Source organism: Lithobates pipiens, unplaced genomic scaffold (genome assembly GCF_037356315.1).
Source record: "Lithobates pipiens isolate NorthernLeopardFrog02 unplaced genomic scaffold, aLitPip1_a1.2 Scaffold_16, whole genome shotgun sequence".
In the NCBI taxonomy this organism is placed as follows: Eukaryota; Metazoa; Chordata; class Amphibia; order Anura; family Ranidae; genus Lithobates; species Lithobates pipiens.
In genome coordinates, this window is record NW_027507748.1 from 256,193,890 (window position 1) to 256,212,616 (window position 18,727).

At 42.3% G+C, this 18,727-nt stretch overlaps 1 protein-coding gene across 5 annotated transcripts in view; it reads left to right on the top strand.

Annotated features, from left to right (window-relative positions):
• The window catches only part of SLC26A9 (solute carrier family 26 member 9), a 753,885-nt gene that overhangs the window by 449,038 nt on the left and 286,120 nt on the right, over positions 1 to 18,727 (top strand). For all 5 annotated transcript variants that reach the window (XM_077481318.1, XM_077481322.1, XM_077481323.1 and 2 more), the window contains one exon: positions 13,205 to 13,352. In XM_077481318.1, the coding sequence (XP_077337444.1) occupies positions 13,205 to 13,352 (148 nt within the window). The remainder of the gene's footprint in view (positions 1 to 13,204; positions 13,353 to 18,727) is intronic.

Below are 18,727 nucleotides of genomic sequence, written 5' to 3' on the forward strand. Positions count from 1 at the left end.
AAGTGGATTGTCCACTTGCCACGTCACTTGCCACGTCACTTGCCACGTCCCCTGCCACAAGTGGATTGTCCACTTGCCACGTCACTTGCCACGTCACCTGCCACAAGTTATGGATTGTCCACTTGCCATGTCACATGCCAGTCACCTGCCACAAGTTGTTGATTTTCCACTTGCCACGTCACCTGCCAAGTCACTTGCCGCGTCACCTGCCAGGTCACTTGCCACGTCACCTGCCACAAGTTGTCTATTGTCCACTTGCCACGTCCCATGCCAGTCACCTGCCACAAGTTGTTGATTTTCCACTTGCCACGTCACCTGCCAAGTCACTTGCCGCGTCACCTGCCAGGTCACTTGCCACGTCACCTGCCACAAGTTGTCTATTGTCCACTTTCCACGTCACTTGCCACTTCACCTGCCACGTCACTTGCCACAAGTTGTGGATTGTCCACTTGCCACATCACTTGCCACCTGCCATGTCACTTGCCACAAGTTGTGGATTGTCCACTTGCCGCGTCACTTGCCACAAGTTGTGGATTGTCCACTTGCAATTGCAATTGTTTAAAATATTTTTCTAATGGTTTTTCATCATTTGCAATCATTTTTGAGATTTTTAATGTAAAAAAAAAAGTCACCTTTAAAAACGCATATAAACGCAAACGCGGCTAAACGCGGTAGCGGCGTTTTGCCGCGTTTTACCGCGTTTTGCCGCGTTTTGCGTCTGAAACGCAGAAATTTTTGTTTCTGAACGCATTTTTTTGCTTCTGGAAAAACGAGATTAAACGCAACTGCATATAAACGGAAAAAAACGAGACTGTGTGCATGGACACATAGGATAACATTGAATGAGTTCAGGTGCAGTTGAAAAAACTGTCCAACTGCATCTAAACGCGCGTTTAACTGCGTCTCGTGTGCATGAGGCTTAACGCTAGTCAGCTCACATTTTCACTGCTGTTGGCAATTGCATGATTTATTTTACCATTTTCTACTTTCTTTGGCGCAAAGTTTTTTTGTTCAGAAAGCTGTGATTAATAGTAGCCCATTTCCCATAGCAACTAGTGGTCACAGTTGTCCTAGAAATCTCCAGGAAACTGTGTATTGGAGTGGGAGGTTGCCCTACGACAACTGTGATGTCACACTGGTGGGGCTGCGCCTTGTAATAGGAGTGTATTTGTGCAATCTCCTAAAAATGAAAATTTTCAGGTAAATAGCGAATTTAATACAGCCTGCTGAAAATGGAAATGTGTATGTAATGCCCGAAGCACTACCAGAGCAAGATGGTGGTGGTGAGATATTGCAACCTGCTGTTGGAAAACACGCGTTACCAAAATCGGACATGATTTAGAGTGACTTGTGCAATGGGTCTGTAACTAAGCCCACCTGTTCTTTTGTATCTGCTTAGGCAGATGGATTGGTGCACTAGCGAATGCAGCGCATATACAATGGATTGGGATAGTTGAGGTAATCACAAAAGCTCATCTCAATGATGTTATGCATAAAAATAAGGTGGACAAAGTTTATGCTGTGCCAGCAGGAGAGTCTGCAGAACAGTCTGTACCTAAGGGTGTGGTGGCTGCTGCAGGGGTTAACCCTCATGAGACAGATGGACCAGGTGAGCACACAGCAGAGACTTTGTCTCTAAAGCCCCATACACACTATCAGATTTTCTGCTGATTTTTTCCTTCAGATTTACCAAAACCATGTAGTAGAAGGGCCTGCCTGATTGCATACAAATTTAAACTCCTAAGGTTTGACTTCATATTATATGGTTTTGGTAAATCTGAAGGAAAAAATCAGCAGAAAATCTGATAGTGTGTATGGGGCTTAACAGATGTTTGTATGGACTGTCAAATGGATGTCACTGATAATGTTCAGGAGAAGCTCACTGATGCTAAGCCTGGGAAATTGAGAGCAAGCCCAGCACCTGGCAGCACTCTGGTGGAGTGCCAGACTGTTGTTAGGAATATTCTTCTCCTGTGATCAGTCAAACTCCAGTTGTATTGAAAACTAGACATGTGCGATTCGTTTCGTACAAATCTCAAATTCGTACGAATTTCTCAAAATTCGTACTTCGGGAGGATCCGAAATACGAATTGCCGTGCGTCCGAATTCTGTACGGAATACGAACTTTTGTTTACGAATTCCGGATTTCGGATCAGCGTTTTTTGCGGCGTTTTTTACCGCGATTCGCGGCGTTTTTTATCGTGTTTTTCAGTCATTATGCTTATTATGACTTGCAGAAGACTTCTGTGATAGAAGTCAATGTAAGTTGCCTGAAGACATCAGTGAAGGACTTTCATCCTCTCTGGGCAGGCTGCCAAGAAAAGAACAAAATGATACAATGTTTCTTCTTCAATGGGCTGAACTCCGTGTGTAGAAGTTCTCAGTTTAACCAAAGACTAAATCTTTTTTGACACTTGTTGCTTACAAGTAAAAATCCAGTATTTTCTGCTAGAAAATCACTCAGAAGCCCCAAAAATTATATATATTTTTTTAGCAGAGACCCTAGGGAATAAAATAGCGGTTGCAGGTGTCATTGCTGTATGTCACGCTGCTAATGTCAGTGCTTTCTAGAGGTCGACCGAAAAAAAAGGGGCTAACTTGCATTTGAAAGACCTCTGCGCAAATACCGCGTCACATAAAATATTGCAACAACTGCTATTTTATTCCCTAGGGTCTCTGCTAAAATATATATATATATAATTTTTGGGGCTTCTGAGTGATTTTCTAGCAGTAAATACTGGATTTTTACTTGTAAGCAACAAGTGTCAAAAAAGATTTAGTCTTTAAATGGTTAAACTGAGAACTTCTACACACGGAGTTCAGCCCATTGAAGAAGAAACATTGTATCATTTTGTTCTTTTCTTGGCAGACTGCCCAGAGAGGATGAAAGTCTTCTGCAAGTCATAATAAGCATAATGACCAATGTTTTTGCCTTTAAATTCATGGTAAAGAACGTTCGTACGAAAATTCGTATTTCGTACGAAACAGAGCGGAATTTTCGGACACGAAATACGAATTAAGAATTAATTTTATTACGAATCGAAACGGAACAGAACGAAACAAATTTTTTGACGGCGTCCATGTCTATTGAAAACCTTACAATTTATTTCAATTGTGTCGACACAAAAGGATGAGCTTCTTACACCTTTGAGAGAAAATGCAGAAGTCATACTGGAATACAATATGCAACTTTCTTTTATGAGATAAACAAAAATAATCTTATTGACTAAAAGCTCACTGGTGGCTCATGACGCATACCAGCTTTATTTGCAAATTCATAGTGAGCTTCTTATATACACAATGAACCAAGATCAGCATTGTTACCATCTATTAATTTCAACACAAAACAGTCTGAATATTTGTATATTTACTCCACTCTGGGTGTTGCAGCTCTCCCGTAAGTCCACTGGGTGGCATGCATGTATCTGAAAAAGTATAAAGCGAGACAGAGCGCACGCCAGCCCTGGTGTATTAAAGTGGTTGTAAACCCTTACAACACACTTTGACCTACAGGTAAGCCTAGATTAAGGCTTACCTGTAGGTCCAAGAAATATCTCCTAAACCTATACGGTTTAGGAGATATTTGCCCGAAGGCAGGCACCGCTGTCTACGGTGCATGCGCCGTAGACAGCGGCACGCAGGCGCACTGAGCGTGGCATTTCCAACGACGGAGCTGCCGTGCGTGTCGGCTCCCGTGCGCATGCGCAGGAGTGACGTCATCGCGGCTTCGCCGAATGACAGCGGCGGAGCTGCGAGACCCCACCGAGAAGATGGATGCGCCGGACTACAGGGGACAGCGGCGACTTCGATGGCTCCTGTGTCAGGTAAGTGACCCATAATGGACTACTATGCGATGCATAGTAGTCCATTATGCTTTGCCTTTGCAGGGAATGAAAGAGGAAGTAAACTCATCAGGGTTTACTTCCTCTTTAACGTTTATTAAAAAGTTCAATTGATAAAAAGCGAGTGTTGCATTCACAGATTACTGATGTGTAAACAGCATAGCTAATTCCATTCCATAGCTTCCTCTCCTGGTCTGTATGGTCTACAGGGACTTGCAGCGAGGTACAGGAGAAACTACAGGCATGAACTGCCTGCACACCTCTCACAGGCTAACACGGACCAGCCGGCTAAGCATGACGTCACCCACGAGCTCAGTATAATCCTGAAGAAAAATGACCAGGCTGCCTTCATTTATACTAAACACATGGATAACAAAAGAGTGTGGTGGCTTCAGAATCAGCCAATCAGGCACTTGTATTCATTCAAAAGAACCAATTTTCAAATAGAAATGCAGTAGTGAGGTGTGCAAAACCTTGTGGCAAGCACATGGTTCTGAACACGATCGTGTGCACATTCCCACTGCTACCAATGATGAGAACCATACTAAATTATAGCCCAGTGGGGCATAACTCTGTATGGTTATATTCTGGTTCCCATGTACGCAGATCTGCATACTTTGGAGTTTAAATGCGATCGCTATGGAGTGGACAGTTCCCTGGTGAGGCATAAACAAACATCCTTAAAAGAGCAAACAGATCTGCTGTGTCCACGGGAAGGTTTCTGCATCCAATGGTCTTCCACCAGCATCTGTATGTGTGAATACCCTTGCATGAGCATATTATAACAAAACAGACTCTGGGGTCATCTGACAACATACATTAATAAAAATTTCCACAACAAACCCCAATCTCATCTATGTAGATCTGAAAGTCAAATGACCCCTTGTGAGAAGTGTCCCTTCGATACTGTTGGCGACTCTTAGTCCACGGGTGTTCTGACAGGATCCTCAGGGGCATAGCTAGCTGGACCATAACACAATACACTTGGCCATTGGCAGGTATCCTAGCTCGCAGTTTCTTATCCCCACACATCCACCAGACATCAGCTCTCTGAATGTCATGTTCAACCCATTACCCTCGTTAATTCTCTCCCTGCAGTAGTCATTGGGTAGTGACCCAAGATCCACCCGGCTACAGTTCCCTTTGAGTGCAAAACAAGTAAAGTTGCCCAAATAAGCAGTAACCCCTAGAGGTATCTGAGGTCTCTGTACTGGGGGAAACAACAAACTCAACATGTGACAGGTAAAATTTGTTTCAGGTTTATAGCTCTTATTATACAACCGCAACATACATTTCAAACCTTCTGGATCTGTATTGTGATCTAGAGGAAAAGGGACCGTTGCTAAATGTGGTCCGGCTCTGGCACAAACTAAAGAATTTTCTCTTTTTAAGATTTTAACTGTATATCTCAACCATTCTAGCCACTAATGTTTTTCCTGATATCCTGTCTCTAGGGCTATCCTCTACAGTTAAGTTAGTGAATCTCACGGTTTTACAAAAAAAATATTTTAGTGTGGCCCTCCTCTTTTTCCCTCACGTCTACATTCTCCTGTTGTCTAGTTTTATTAGGTGCTAATACTTTAAGGAAAAATTTGCCTGAGGGGTCAGTTCCTAACACCCATGCTACCAAAGAGTATAACGTCTGATCTTCCTTTCTCGGCTCCTTTAATGTTATCAATAATTGGTTACAGTTCTCACTATGTGTGCAGGGGAAGTTGGCCACTTTTGTAATAGTGAGTCTTTCTTTTATTCCACTCTCTTTAGGCCCTGGTAGATTATACTCCCAATCTTGATGCACTGTGGTCCACAGGGCCTGATGCCATGCTTGACATCCTGCCCTATTCCAGAGCCAGCAAATGTATTTATCTGCCCATAGAAATCTATTGGCCCCAGTTGTATCCCCACAATCTGCAATCCGACAAAAGTCAACTAAAATGGTACTGGTTATTCCTTCTATGAAGGTAAAATTCTTGCTCTTCCATAACATATACCCCCTCTTATGGATGCCTCTCCTAGAGTCACCAGTACCCAAGGTTAAAGTTTTTGAGTAGTTTGTGAAGCCAAAGTCTGTAATACCTTATTTAACATCTCAGTCATCCCCCTGTTTGACACGTGCTACTCCATGTGTTAATACTGCTGCATACCTAAATAAGGATTTTCGCAATGCTGGTTTTCCTTCAGGTGATGTGTAGATGTTATCTATTATTGTGCGACCTTTTGCTTTCCAATATTGTTTTTCCCCAGGGGATGCATTCTGCTGCATATCAATAAGAATTGTATGATCTATCTATATGATTTCCTATTCTATCATTATTTGATGTGTTTCTTGTGCTGCTATTTTAGCCGCTTCATCTGCCCTTTTATTTCCTTCCGAGGTGGGGTCTATATTTTTTGTGGGTGCTTGAAATTTGCAGTTTGCAAGCTCTTTTGGTAGCTGTATTGCATCTAGGAGTTCTGGAAGTCTGTGTGTGAAATTGGCTTAACACTGGAGGCGACCATCCCCCTGTTTTTCCATTGTTGTGCAAAAACATGTACTGTTGAAAATGCATATTGACTGTCAGTGTATGTGGTTACAGATTTTCCTTTTGATAGTATGCCTGCTCTTGTCAGTGCTACAAGTTCTACTACTTGTGCTGAATAATGTTTTGGTAATGGCCTAGCTTCTAAAATTTCATCCTGTGTCACTACTGCATATACAGTTGCATCATCTGGATTTTTCTTACTGGAGCCATCAACAAAAAGTGTCATGTCGGGGTTAGATAGATTCAAATCACTTTTTGGCAGTACCTTTTGAGTGATGGCTGCAGTGCAGTCATGTTTATGACCATCAGTAGGAAGTGGTAGTAGTGTAGATATGTTTAACGTAGAACACCTCTGTATCGTTAAGTGAGGTTGTGTCAAAACTATTGTCATACAGTAGAGCTGCACGATTCTGGACAAAATAAGAATCACGATTTTTTTGCTTAGAATAAAAAGATCACTATTCTCGCAATGTAAAATCTTTCACATTATACAAAAAAAAAATGGGCTAACTTTACTGGTTATTTTTAATTTTTTAATTCATTAAAGTCATTTAAAAAAAAAAAATTGAATTTGAAAGACCGCTGTGCAAATATAGTGTGACATAAAATGTTGCAGCAACCACCATTTTATTCTCTAGGGTGTCTAATAAAAATATATATTTAATGTTTGGGGGTTTTAAGTAATTTTCTAGCAAAAAAAAATTATTTTAACTTGAAACCAACAAACGTCAGAAAAAGGTTTAGGCCCCATGCACACGAGACACTGTTAAACGCGCGTTCAGAGGCAGTTGGACACTTTTTTTCAACTGCCCCTGAACTCATTCAATGTTATCCTATGTGTCCATATACTTAATCTCGTTTTTTGCTGTTTTTAGGCAGTTGCGTGTAACCTAGTTTTTCAGGAAGCAAAAAAATGGGTTCAGATGCAAAAGTTTTCACGTTTCAGATGCCAAACACGGAAAAACACTGGTACTGGTATAAGCGTTTTTTAAAGGTGCCCTGTTTTTTTACATTAAAAATCTCAAAGATGATGGCAAATGATGAAAAACCATTAAAAAAATATTTTAAACAATTGCAATCGCAAGTGGACAATCCACAACTTGTGGGAAGTGACAAGTGGCAGGCGATGTAGCAAGTGATGTGGCAGGTGAAGTGGACAATCCACAACTTGTGGCAGCTGATGTGGCAGGTGATGTGGCAAGTGGACAATCCACAACTTGTGGCAGGTGATGTGGCAAGTGACGTGGCAGGTGACATGGCAAGTGGACAATCCACAACTTGTGGCAGGTGACGTGGCAAGTGGACAATCCACAACTTGTGACAAGTGGCATGGCAGGTGGCAAGTGGATAATCCACAATTTGTGGCAGGTGATGTGGCAAGTGATGTGGCAGGTAAAGTGGACAATCCACAACTTGTGGCAGCTGATGTGGCAGGTGATGTGGCAAGTGGACAATCCACAACTTGTGGCAGGTGATGTGACAAGTGACGTGGCAAGTGGACAATCCACAACTTGTGGCAGGTGACATGGCAAGTGACATGGCAGGTGGCAAGTGACGTGGCAAGTGGACAATCCACAACTTGTGGCAGGTGACGTAGCAAGTCACATGGCAAGTGACGTGGCAAGTGGACAATCCACAACTTGTGGCAGGTGACGTAGCAAGAGGACAATCCACAACTTGTGCAGGTGACGTGGAAAGTGGACAATCCACAACTTGTGGCAGGTGATGTGTCAAGTGATGTGGCAGGTGACGTGGCAAGTGACGTGGCAAGTGGACAATCCACAACTTGTGGCAGGTGATGTGGCAAGTCAAGTGGCAAGTGACGTGGCAAGTGGACAATCCACAACTTGTAGCAGGTGACATTGCAAGTCAAGGGGCAAGTGACGTGGCAAGTGGACAATCCACAACTTGTGGCAGGTGACATGGCCAGTCATGTGGCAAGTGGACAATCCACAACTTGCAGCAGGTGATGTGGCAAGTCACATGACAAGTGACATGGCAAGTGGACAATTCACAACTTGTAGCAGGTGACATTGCAAGTCAAGGGGCAAGTGACGTGGCAAGTGGACAATCCACAACTTGTGGCAGGTGACATGGCCAGTCATGTGGCAAGTGGACAATCCACAACTTGCAGCAGGTGATGTGGCAAGTCACATGACAAGTGACATGGCAAGTGGACAATCCACAACTCGTGGCAAGCGGAAATCCACAACTTGTGGCAGGTGACGTGGCAGGTGACATGGCAGGTGATGTGGCAGGTGACGTTGTGAGTGGACAATCCACAACTTGTGGCAGGTGAGGTGGAAAGTGGACAATCCACAACTTGTGGCAGGTGACGTGGCAGGTGACGTTGCAAGTGGACAATCCACAACTTGTGGCAAGTGACATGGCAGGTGACATGGCAAGTGGACAATCCAAAACTTGTGGCAGGTGACGTGGCAACTGACGTGGCAGGTGACATGGCAAGTGGACAATCCCCAACTTGTGTCAGGTGACGTGGCAAGTAACGTGGCAACTGGACAATCCACAACTTGTGGCAGGTGACATGGCAGGTGACATTGCAAGTGGACAATTCACAACTTGTGGCAGGTGAGGTGGCAAGTGATGTGGCAGGTGACGTGGCAAGTGGACAATCCACAACTTGTGGCAGGTGATGTGGCAAGTGGATAATCCACAACTTGTGGTAGGTGACGGGGCAAGTGACGTGGCAGGTGACATGGCAAGTGACGTGGCAAGTGGACAGTCCACAACTTGTGGCAGGTGAGATGGCAGGTGACGTTGCAAGTGGACAATCCACAACTTGTGGCAGGTGACATGGCCAGTCATGTGGCAAGTGGACAATCCACAACTTGCAGCAAGTGACGTGGCAAGTCACATGACAAGTGACATGGCATGTGGACAATCCACAACTTGTGGCAAGTGATGTGGCAAGTGGAAATCCACAACATATGTCAGGTGACGTGGCAGGTGATGTGGCAGGTGACGTTGCAAGTGGACAATACACAACTTGTGGTTGGTGATGTGACAAGTGGACAATCCACAACTTGTGGCAGGTGACGTGGCAAGTGATGTGGCAGGTGACGTGGCAAGTGACGTGGCAAGTGGACAATCCAAAACTTGTGGCAGGTGACGTGGCAACTGGCGTGGCAGGTGACATGGCAAGTGGACAATCCCCAACTTGTGGCAGGTGACGTGGCAAGTGACACACTAAATAAAATCCACAACTTGTGGCAGGTGACATGGCAAGTGACATGGCAAGTGACATGGCAAGTGATGTGGCAAGTGGACAATCCACAACTTGCAGCAGGTGACATGACAAGTAGCATGACAGGTGATGTGGCAAGTGGACAATCCACAACTTGTGGCAGGTGATGTAGCAAGTGGACAATCCACAACTTGTGGCAGGTGATGTGGCAAGTGACGTGGCAGGCGATGTGGCAAGTGACGTGGCAAGTGGACAATCCACAACTTGTGGCAGGTGACGTGGCAAGTGACATGGCAGGTTACGTGGCAAGTGGACAATCCACAACTTGTGGCAGGTGACGTGGCAAGTGACATGGCAGGTTACGTGGCAAGTGGACAATCCACAACTTGTGGCAGGTGACGTGGCAAGTGGCGTGGCAAGTGGACAATCCACAACTTGTGGCAGGTGACGTGACACGTGATGTGGCAGGTAACGTGACAAGTGACGTGGCAAGTGGACAATCGACAACTTGGGGCAGGTGATGTGGCAAGTGACGTGGCAAGTGGACAATCCACAACTTGTTGCAGGTGACGTGGCAAGTGACATGGCAGGTGACATGGCAAGTGGACAATCCCCAACTTGTGGCAGATGACGTGGCAAGTGGCACGCTAAATACAAGTACATTGCTGGTCTCACAGCTGCTGCTACTCACTCTAGTCTCACAAAATTGCTGAAATAGTTAATAATACTGTTTTTTGAGCTTAGAGATAACAGAGATAACATTTTATGATGTTATCTTAACTAAACGCTTCCAGAGGCAAACACAGTAAAACGTGGTAAAACCTCCTTTTCTCCTCCTTTTTTTTTTGAAGGCTGTGGCTTCAGAAGAGCAGAGAGAATCCTTTGCATAGAAAGAATTGTGAAACACTTTAGTCAAGATCGCGATGATGATTAAAGGGGAAGTAAACCCTTGAAACCTTTCTTCTGTTAGCAGAGGGGTGATGATTCCTTTGAGTAGAGAGTCAAAAGCTGCTGAACAGCAGCAAGAAATCAACCCACAGAGACAGGAAGGGGGACAAATACACCTCCCTCAGAGCCTTTTGGCCCCCTTTGGATATGTACATCAAGGATATCACAGAGGGTAGCCTCTGTAATTTCCTTGATGTACATATCCAAAGGGGACCCAACAGGCTTCAAAGGGTAACCAATCAACCCTTTAAAGGATAACTGCTTACATGAGAGCTCAGCTGAGAAGCATTTAGGCCAAAGGCCCTGTACATCTGGATGGAGAATGATCATCCCGGAGATTCATCCAAGCTATTTATGCAATTGTGTAAGGCCATAGGTAAAAGGTCTAATGGATTGTCGATGAAGGCATGGAAGTGGGATTTCAGAGCATGAAATTATTCCAGACAGCAACTATTTGGCAGACTGCAATAGAAGCCTCTACAGGCTGCATGGTAGGGCCCAAAAAAGATAAGAGATCTTTAAAAAGGGTTTCTAACCTCTTACCTACCAGATCTTTGAACACTTTTGGTTGCCCTGCATATTGGCAACGTGGGTGTTGCTCAACTCAATAGGAACTCTACTCAATAGGATACTACCACGCAAAGTGTATTATAGGTGTAAAACTCTTCGCCTGGTGAGGCCAGTCCCCAAACAGGATTAGTTATACCAGTAAGTGGACTGAGAAGTTATTATCTGATTTTGGTAATGTAAGGGACTCCATGCTGCATACATTGGGGTGAGAAGGCTTAGGTTGCTCTTAATGTTAAGCAGGAGATGTAATATCTACCTAGGAGTAACTATGGTATCCTTAAGATTGGATGAAATCTTTGCTACATACTTTTTTATCCTATTCTTATTCCTCACCTTCAACTGTCACCTCCTTCTAAGGTAACATCTGGCTCAAGGGCAAAATCAAAGACCAATTCAGGAAGCAGGAGGAGAGGTTGTGATACCTGCTATCTGTTGATAAGGCCAGAAATTTTGCCCATAAAGTTTGATATTGTGGCAGTTTCTTTTTGGGTGGAAAAGAGGAAGTTAACATGGCAGATGGTCCAGCAGAATAGCCAGGGTAAAGCAAGGCAATTGGGGGCAGGGACAACTGTCAGAGTAATAAGTAGAGCTGAGCCTAAATTAGCAACTCCATCAGACAGACACATTTCTCTTGTGGTTCAGATCTGCCAAACTGGTGAATATCATCCCCAGGGGTTACTGACAACCTCCGTGGCTGTAGAGCAGAAGGAGAATGGTCCAGTGCCAATTACTCTTAGGCTACAGAAAAACCCAGGTAATGAAGTAACAATGACTATACAGTGCCACCAGGAGAGAGTCCAAGGGTTTGACACAGCACAATCAGAGCCCAGGTTGTGCAGGCTCAATAGGCACAAAAAGGGCAAACTGTACAGGAACTGTACTGCATTTGAGGTATGTGATAACAGTCCAGTCTAGCACCAATATTAAAGGCCTTTCCCACTCTGACGCCTTAGCCCACCCAATAGTGATTCATTTGTCAGTGATTATAAATCAGGAATTGACAGTTTTGAAATTAGTGTAAACCTTTCAAGAAGAAAAACACTTACCACTGACTACTCCTTTTGAAACATCCAAATAATCTGGATTTCCTAAGAATTCACTTCTGGTGAGTGTTGTTTTGCCATACAGTGTTTTGGAGTATGAATCACATTGGAAAGAGCACTATAAAGATGGGAGGAAGATTCTTAGTAAATACACATTATTTGGATGTTTCATGTTAGACATTATATTATTTGGGTTTTACATATGTTTACATTGAAGCACATGTATTTGGACTATTTTCTGTAAAAAAATATTTTTGTTTACTATTGCACAGCTGGATGCACATATTTTAATAGTAAGTGAAAAGCACAGTTTGTTCATAATATTAATTTAAAGCACACTGTTTATTTAAAATTCCAGTTTTTCTCAAGTAATATAGGTTAATTCATACACAATGATTTACATAAATAAAGTATTGGCCTGGCCTCATTAGTGTCTTTTTTTTTTTACCTTTATATCTAGTCCTAGTATGTATTTACACCATTGCTTTAAAGGGACATAGACATTGGTAAAAAAATGCATGGAAGTGTGCATTATGCTCCAGCTAATTTAGCTTCATTGTAATTAAACACTAACTATCTTATTTCTCTTATTTATTTTGTCAAATTACTATGTCTTTAGAAAGATTAAAAAATATACTCAATAAAAGGAAAGGCTAAGTTCACCTTTTACAAAGAATAATAAATGCACATGATTTTATAGGTAAAAAAAATAAAGTGTATTTATTCTCTTTTTACACTTTAGCTTGCAAAGCATTGCATCTGCGAGTAGCAATGTCAGGCTTCTGCAGACAGTCAATGCAGTTATCTGCCCATACCCCTGTACTGGCAGATTGTTAATGAGGTGTAGGAAGAGTGAAAATGACATGGCTGTGTGGGTGGAGCACAGCATAGCTGTGCTGTTTTTAAAATGTGGCAGAGGGTGCGGGGAGAAGATCCCCCGCTCGCTGTCACGGGGGGGCTCAAGGGGAGAGGCTGGCTAAATATGGGTGTACCATGTTGCAAAAGGTGAACTTATCCTTTAAAAATGAACATGTGAAAGCTGTTTTAACAATAATATACTTGTCTAACTTGCAGATTTCCTTCTCCTACCTTACCGCAAGTCAGTCAGTGGGGAGAAATGGTTGGCACAGCATTCTCCCTAGCTATTGTTGGCTACGTGATTAACCTTGCCATGGGCAGGACCTTAGGAGCAAAACACGGTTATGATGTTGACCCAAACCAGGTTAGACTATTGCAGTACTGATCTTTATTTCAATCTGTTCAAGATTCTTTAACACAGAGTAATTGATTTACTAAAACTGGAGTGTGCACAATCTGGTGCAACTTTGCACAGAAACCAATCAGCTTGCAGGATTTTGTCCAGTATGTAATAAAAAAAAGTCCTGTAGCTGCTGACTTTTAATAATAAGACACTTAGGCCGCGTACACACGCGGGGACTGTTCGCTCAACTTTGTCCGTCAAACAGTTTCAGCGGACAGTCCGCTCAAAATTAGCATGGACGGACTTGCCCACACACGACGAACGAACAGTCCGCTGAAACCATGCGCGATGACGTGAACGGCACGTACGACGGGACTAGAAAACGACGTCCTATACACTGCAATGCAAACTTCGGCGTGTAAATCCTTTCTGAGCATGCGCGGAACTTAGTTTGACGAACAAGCCTACACACGAGGGGACTGTTCGCTGAAACAAAGTTTCAGCGGACAGTTTTTCGGAATTTCCGAAAAACTTTGTTCAGCAGACTGTCCGCTGAAACTGTCCGCTGAAAGCCCACACACGAGCGGACTGTCCGCCGAAACACTGTTCAGCGGACAAAGTTGAGCGAACAGTCCCCGCGTGTGTACGCGGCCTTACCTGTCCATGGATCTAGCACCATCCTCACCCAGGCTAGTTTTTCCCTAGTCTACAGATCCCAGCGCCAATATATTAAGTGTGGGCACCCAGCTGTGACAACTTGTGGCTTTAAAGCCAGCTGCCAACTGTGCATTCGCTAGCCACGCTGCGCTTTGTGAATGGTCCTGTAGTTTTCTGTGACCTGTGGCATGTTCTGCAGTTTTCTGGGACCTGTGGCAAGAAGGATAGAGGGGTGAACCATCAAAATTAGAAACCCACCAAATTAGATGGAGGCGGGGAGGAGGATTTAAAACAGAACCCCTTTTGGGCGAAGCTCCACTTTAATTGACCAAACTGCATTTAGAAGCTGATTGACTACTATACACAGCTGCACTAGATTTTGCACTTTCCAGTTTTAGTAAATCAACCCCATAATGTATTATTGTGGCCTACTGTGGCCCTACAGATTGATAGGTTCCAAAGACTGGCCATATAATACACTATCCCTCCAGTTTCATGGGCCAAATCATCCCATTGGTACTGTGGCATTTTTTTTAAGCAAATCAAACTTGCCAATCCACTGCAATGCAAATGATCTTTTTGCATCCGTAGAATTAATAAAAGCTCAAATCGGATTGATTGTTACAAGTAACTGCATATTGTTGTTTTCTTTACTCTGTTATTGTTATTGTAAAGGTGTGTACTTTTTTGGGAAAGTGGAGCTCTTAATAAACTTCCCCTACTGACCTAAACAGTGGTGCCACATTTTATCTGCCACATACTGATTTCACATATAACAGCAGAATTCTTTACTCCTGTAATAAATATAATATAAAGCAATATAACACACTGTGAGATAAGAAAATAGCTTTTGTTGAAAGGGTCTTGCAAGGCAAGGGTTGCTTAAACCCCCCAAGGCTTGCTGCCTTGCCTCTCGGTTTGCCTAACTTCTGCGCCTGGGAGTGAAGTGAAATAATTAGTACTTCTGTAGCATTTGACTCCCTTCTCCCATGGGGCAGCTCTAGGTACCTTGGGATTGGCACCGTGCTGTTGCATGGGGCCTGGGAGGGAATCCATAGCTATATCTGAACATAACAGCGCAAGAATGATAAAAGTGAGCATATGTTAATTGGTTTGGAGGGGAGTTAAGAGATCTTTTCACTCCATGAGCAAATCAATTATTTAAATGTTTAAATGTCTCTATTATAAGTAGACATGTGCACACTGAAATATTTTGTTTTAGAATTTCATATTTGTCCCAAAAAATAAATGTATTTAGTTACTCCCGAAATTCGTTTTTATTTATTTTGTTTTGTTAAAAAATGCATTTGTGCAAAAATCCAAAATAATTAAGGTTGAATCTGTCATTGAAGGCTTATGGTGTCTGTCGAATGTTCTAAAAGATTCAACAGAGCAGCTAAACTGTACGACGCTGCAATCGCACATTTCTGGTTGAATGTTCCGCATAAAAGCTATAGTAGAATTCTAATGTTGTATGACACTAGTAATAATTATATTTATTAATTATTATTACTAGTCAACTAACATTAGAATTTTTCTATAGCCTATGGGCGGAGCATTTGTCCATAAATGTCCACTCGCGGCAACTGCTTTTTTTAGTCCCAAAAAATAAATGTATTTAGTTACTCCCGAAATTCGTTTTTATTTATTTTGTTTTGTTAAAAAATGCATTTGTGCAAAAATCCAAAATAATTAAGGTTGAATCTGTCATTGAAGGCTTATGGTGTCTGTCGAATGTTCTAAAAGATTCAACAGAGCAGCTAAACTGTACGACGCTGCAATCGCACATTTCTGGTTGAATGTTCCGCCTAAAAGCTATAGTAGAATTCTAATGTTGTATGACACTAGTAATAATTATATTTATTAATTATTATTACTAGTCAACTAACATTAGAATTTTTCTATAGCCTATGGGCGGAGCATTTGTCCATAAATGTCCACTCGCGGCAACTGCTTAGTCGAATCTTCATGTCAAATCTTTTCTCTCTATGTCGAATAATCTTGGACTAATAGAGCTAGGTTAGTTACATTCAACCTTTTTTGCTATTGTCTCTATAATGTTGAATCTTTTCTCTCTATGTCGAATCTTTTCTCTCTGTGTACAATAATCTTGGACTAATAGAGCTAAGGTTAGGCACATTCGACCACAGGTTCGATGGACACAGAGCATTTGTTTATGTCAGAGCTTTCGGTTTTCGGATTCTGCACGTTCGTTATCATTTGTTAAAACGGTAACGAAAATACCTGAAATTCGGACGAAAATGAATGCACATGTTTATAAATGAGAGTTGGCAATCCAACTATAATATTTGGGTAGTCATGAATTAAACAACCCCCCTCCCCCCTCAAAGGTTAAGGCTCCATGCACACTGAAGCTCAAAAAAGCTTTTTCTGGACGCCAGATTGCTGGCAGAAAACGCTGATTGAAAAACTTGCTTTTAACAGCGTTTTGTACTAGCGTTTATGAGCGTTTATTAGCGTTAGCGTTTATGGGTGTTTTCAATAAAAATACACAGAGGACACTCCAAAAATCCCACAGTGCATTCCAAACTCCCACAATGCATTGAAAAAATAGAATGCCAAACACTAATTAACGCGTGTTAATGAGCGTTTATAAGCATTTATGAGCGTTTATCAGCGTTTGACGTTTTTAGCCGGTGAAAAATGGCACTTTGAGCGTGAATTTCTGGCGTTCAGAAAAAAGCCCATAAACTCCACTGCTCATTAAAGCTAAAAAATGTCCATGTGTGCATGGACACATAGGCTAACATAGAGTGGAGTTTATGGGCTTTTACAAAAAACGCCCAAACTCCAATAAACTGCAGTTTATTAGCTCCAGTGTGCATGGAGCCTTATAGGCAAAGCACATAGTTTTAAACAAAGCCAAGGATAAATCCAAGGAAAAAAAAGAAGCTTAACTTACCAACCAGCCCACAGACAACCAAGTAAACCTATCTAACAGTATGCGTTAAAAGCAGGGGTTTAGTCTGCACATATTTGCAAATGCATGCGTAAGCCATAGAGCCTTGTCAAGGCACCCTGGTATCTCTGGTACCTAACATTAACTTATAAGTGTCCCCACAGTTGAGGCACATGCATTCTGATGGATAGGTGAGAGCAGGTGGACTGAAGGGGAGCCACCCCTTCTTAAAGTTACAGGGGCACACTGAACACCCAGCACATAGCACAATGGCTGCAAAGGTGTCAGTGCGTTGCCTGACCATAAAACTCAACAGTGATACAAATCCCATCTATAGCTGGCTATCGCAGTAAGAAGCATTGGAAGGCTAATAACAGGTATAAACAAGGCCAAGGATAAATCCAAGGAAATAAAACAAGCTTAACTTATCGACCAGCCCGCAGACAACCAAGTAAACCTGTCTAACAGTATGTGCTAAAAGCAGGGGTTTAGTCTGCACACATTTGCAAAGGGTTTAGGGGTTTAGTCTGCACACATGTGCAGACTAAACCCCTGCTTTAATTGGTAAATTGATGATAAATAGTTTTTTAATCTCCCTGTATACCACCACTAAGCCAGCGTTTCATTTTTAAAGAGGAGCAACTATCCTCAGTACAGTTGATATGGCATAAGATATTTCACACACAGTATGCTCAACATAGTGATATAAAGCATTGTTGTTGTTGGCTCCAGAACTACATAAATAGGAGGGGAAATGCAAGAATGGTCTTTCCTACCCTCTTTCTTTTAATACTATAGTTAATTGCAAGTTATGTACCACATACTACCAAGATACTGCAAAGACTAAAAAAAAGAAAAATGAATGCACTTTATTGGTACAGAGGAAGACACAATGATATTTAAAACAAAATACACAAAAGAAAGAGGAAATATATACAACCCCCCCCCCCCCCCATAAATGTGCATCTCTCGAAGTGTGTTAGTACCATATTACATAGTTTACAAGATTGCACCGATCACATATAATATGATCCACAAGGTCAACGCGTTTTGCATAAAGATTCTTCAGGACCTTTTCCTTAGGATATATTGAGAAAGTAAACCTGGCTAGATAGAAAATGAATTCAGTTACATACAGTAATTCTAAATATTAGTACATATGTGTCAATAACCTATCATACAAGGGGATTCAAAAAGTTTTTCACACTTTTCTATATATAAGTTAGTTTAAAAATGTGCAGATTTTTTTTTAAAGAACCCTCATATATGCATGTGTACATACCACCTATGGCAAGTGCAAGAGAAAACAAACCCTAGTGATATGATGGCAAGGCTCCAGGCAGCTATGTAAACAGGCAAGGTGTTTTTTTTATTGTAACCAATACTGTTCATGGTCCTCAAACAACTACCCACAGCTAGGGGCGTATCATGAAATCAGTGGTCCCTTGTGCAAGATCAAAAGTGGGCCCTATTGTTGCCACGGCAAAGAATGGATGTTGTTTAAATTGCGCTTAAGTCATGGGTGCGGCTTGAAGGAGGTGTGGTTAGAGTCTGAGATTACTTACAGTGCAAAATGTGGTAATGTTAAATAGGGAATGTACAGTGCAGAGTATATGGTAGTGGGTAGTATATGCAGGAGAGGAGTGTGGCGTGTATGGACTTGGAGGTGGCTATTATGTGTAGAAGAGGAGTGGGGAGTGCATATATTATTGATATTTATGCACTGAGTGCTTTTCCCTATAATTAACACTGGTATCTGTACACTGAGTGGAATTGATACCACTGTTAAATATAGGTAATAGCACTCAGTTTATAGAGA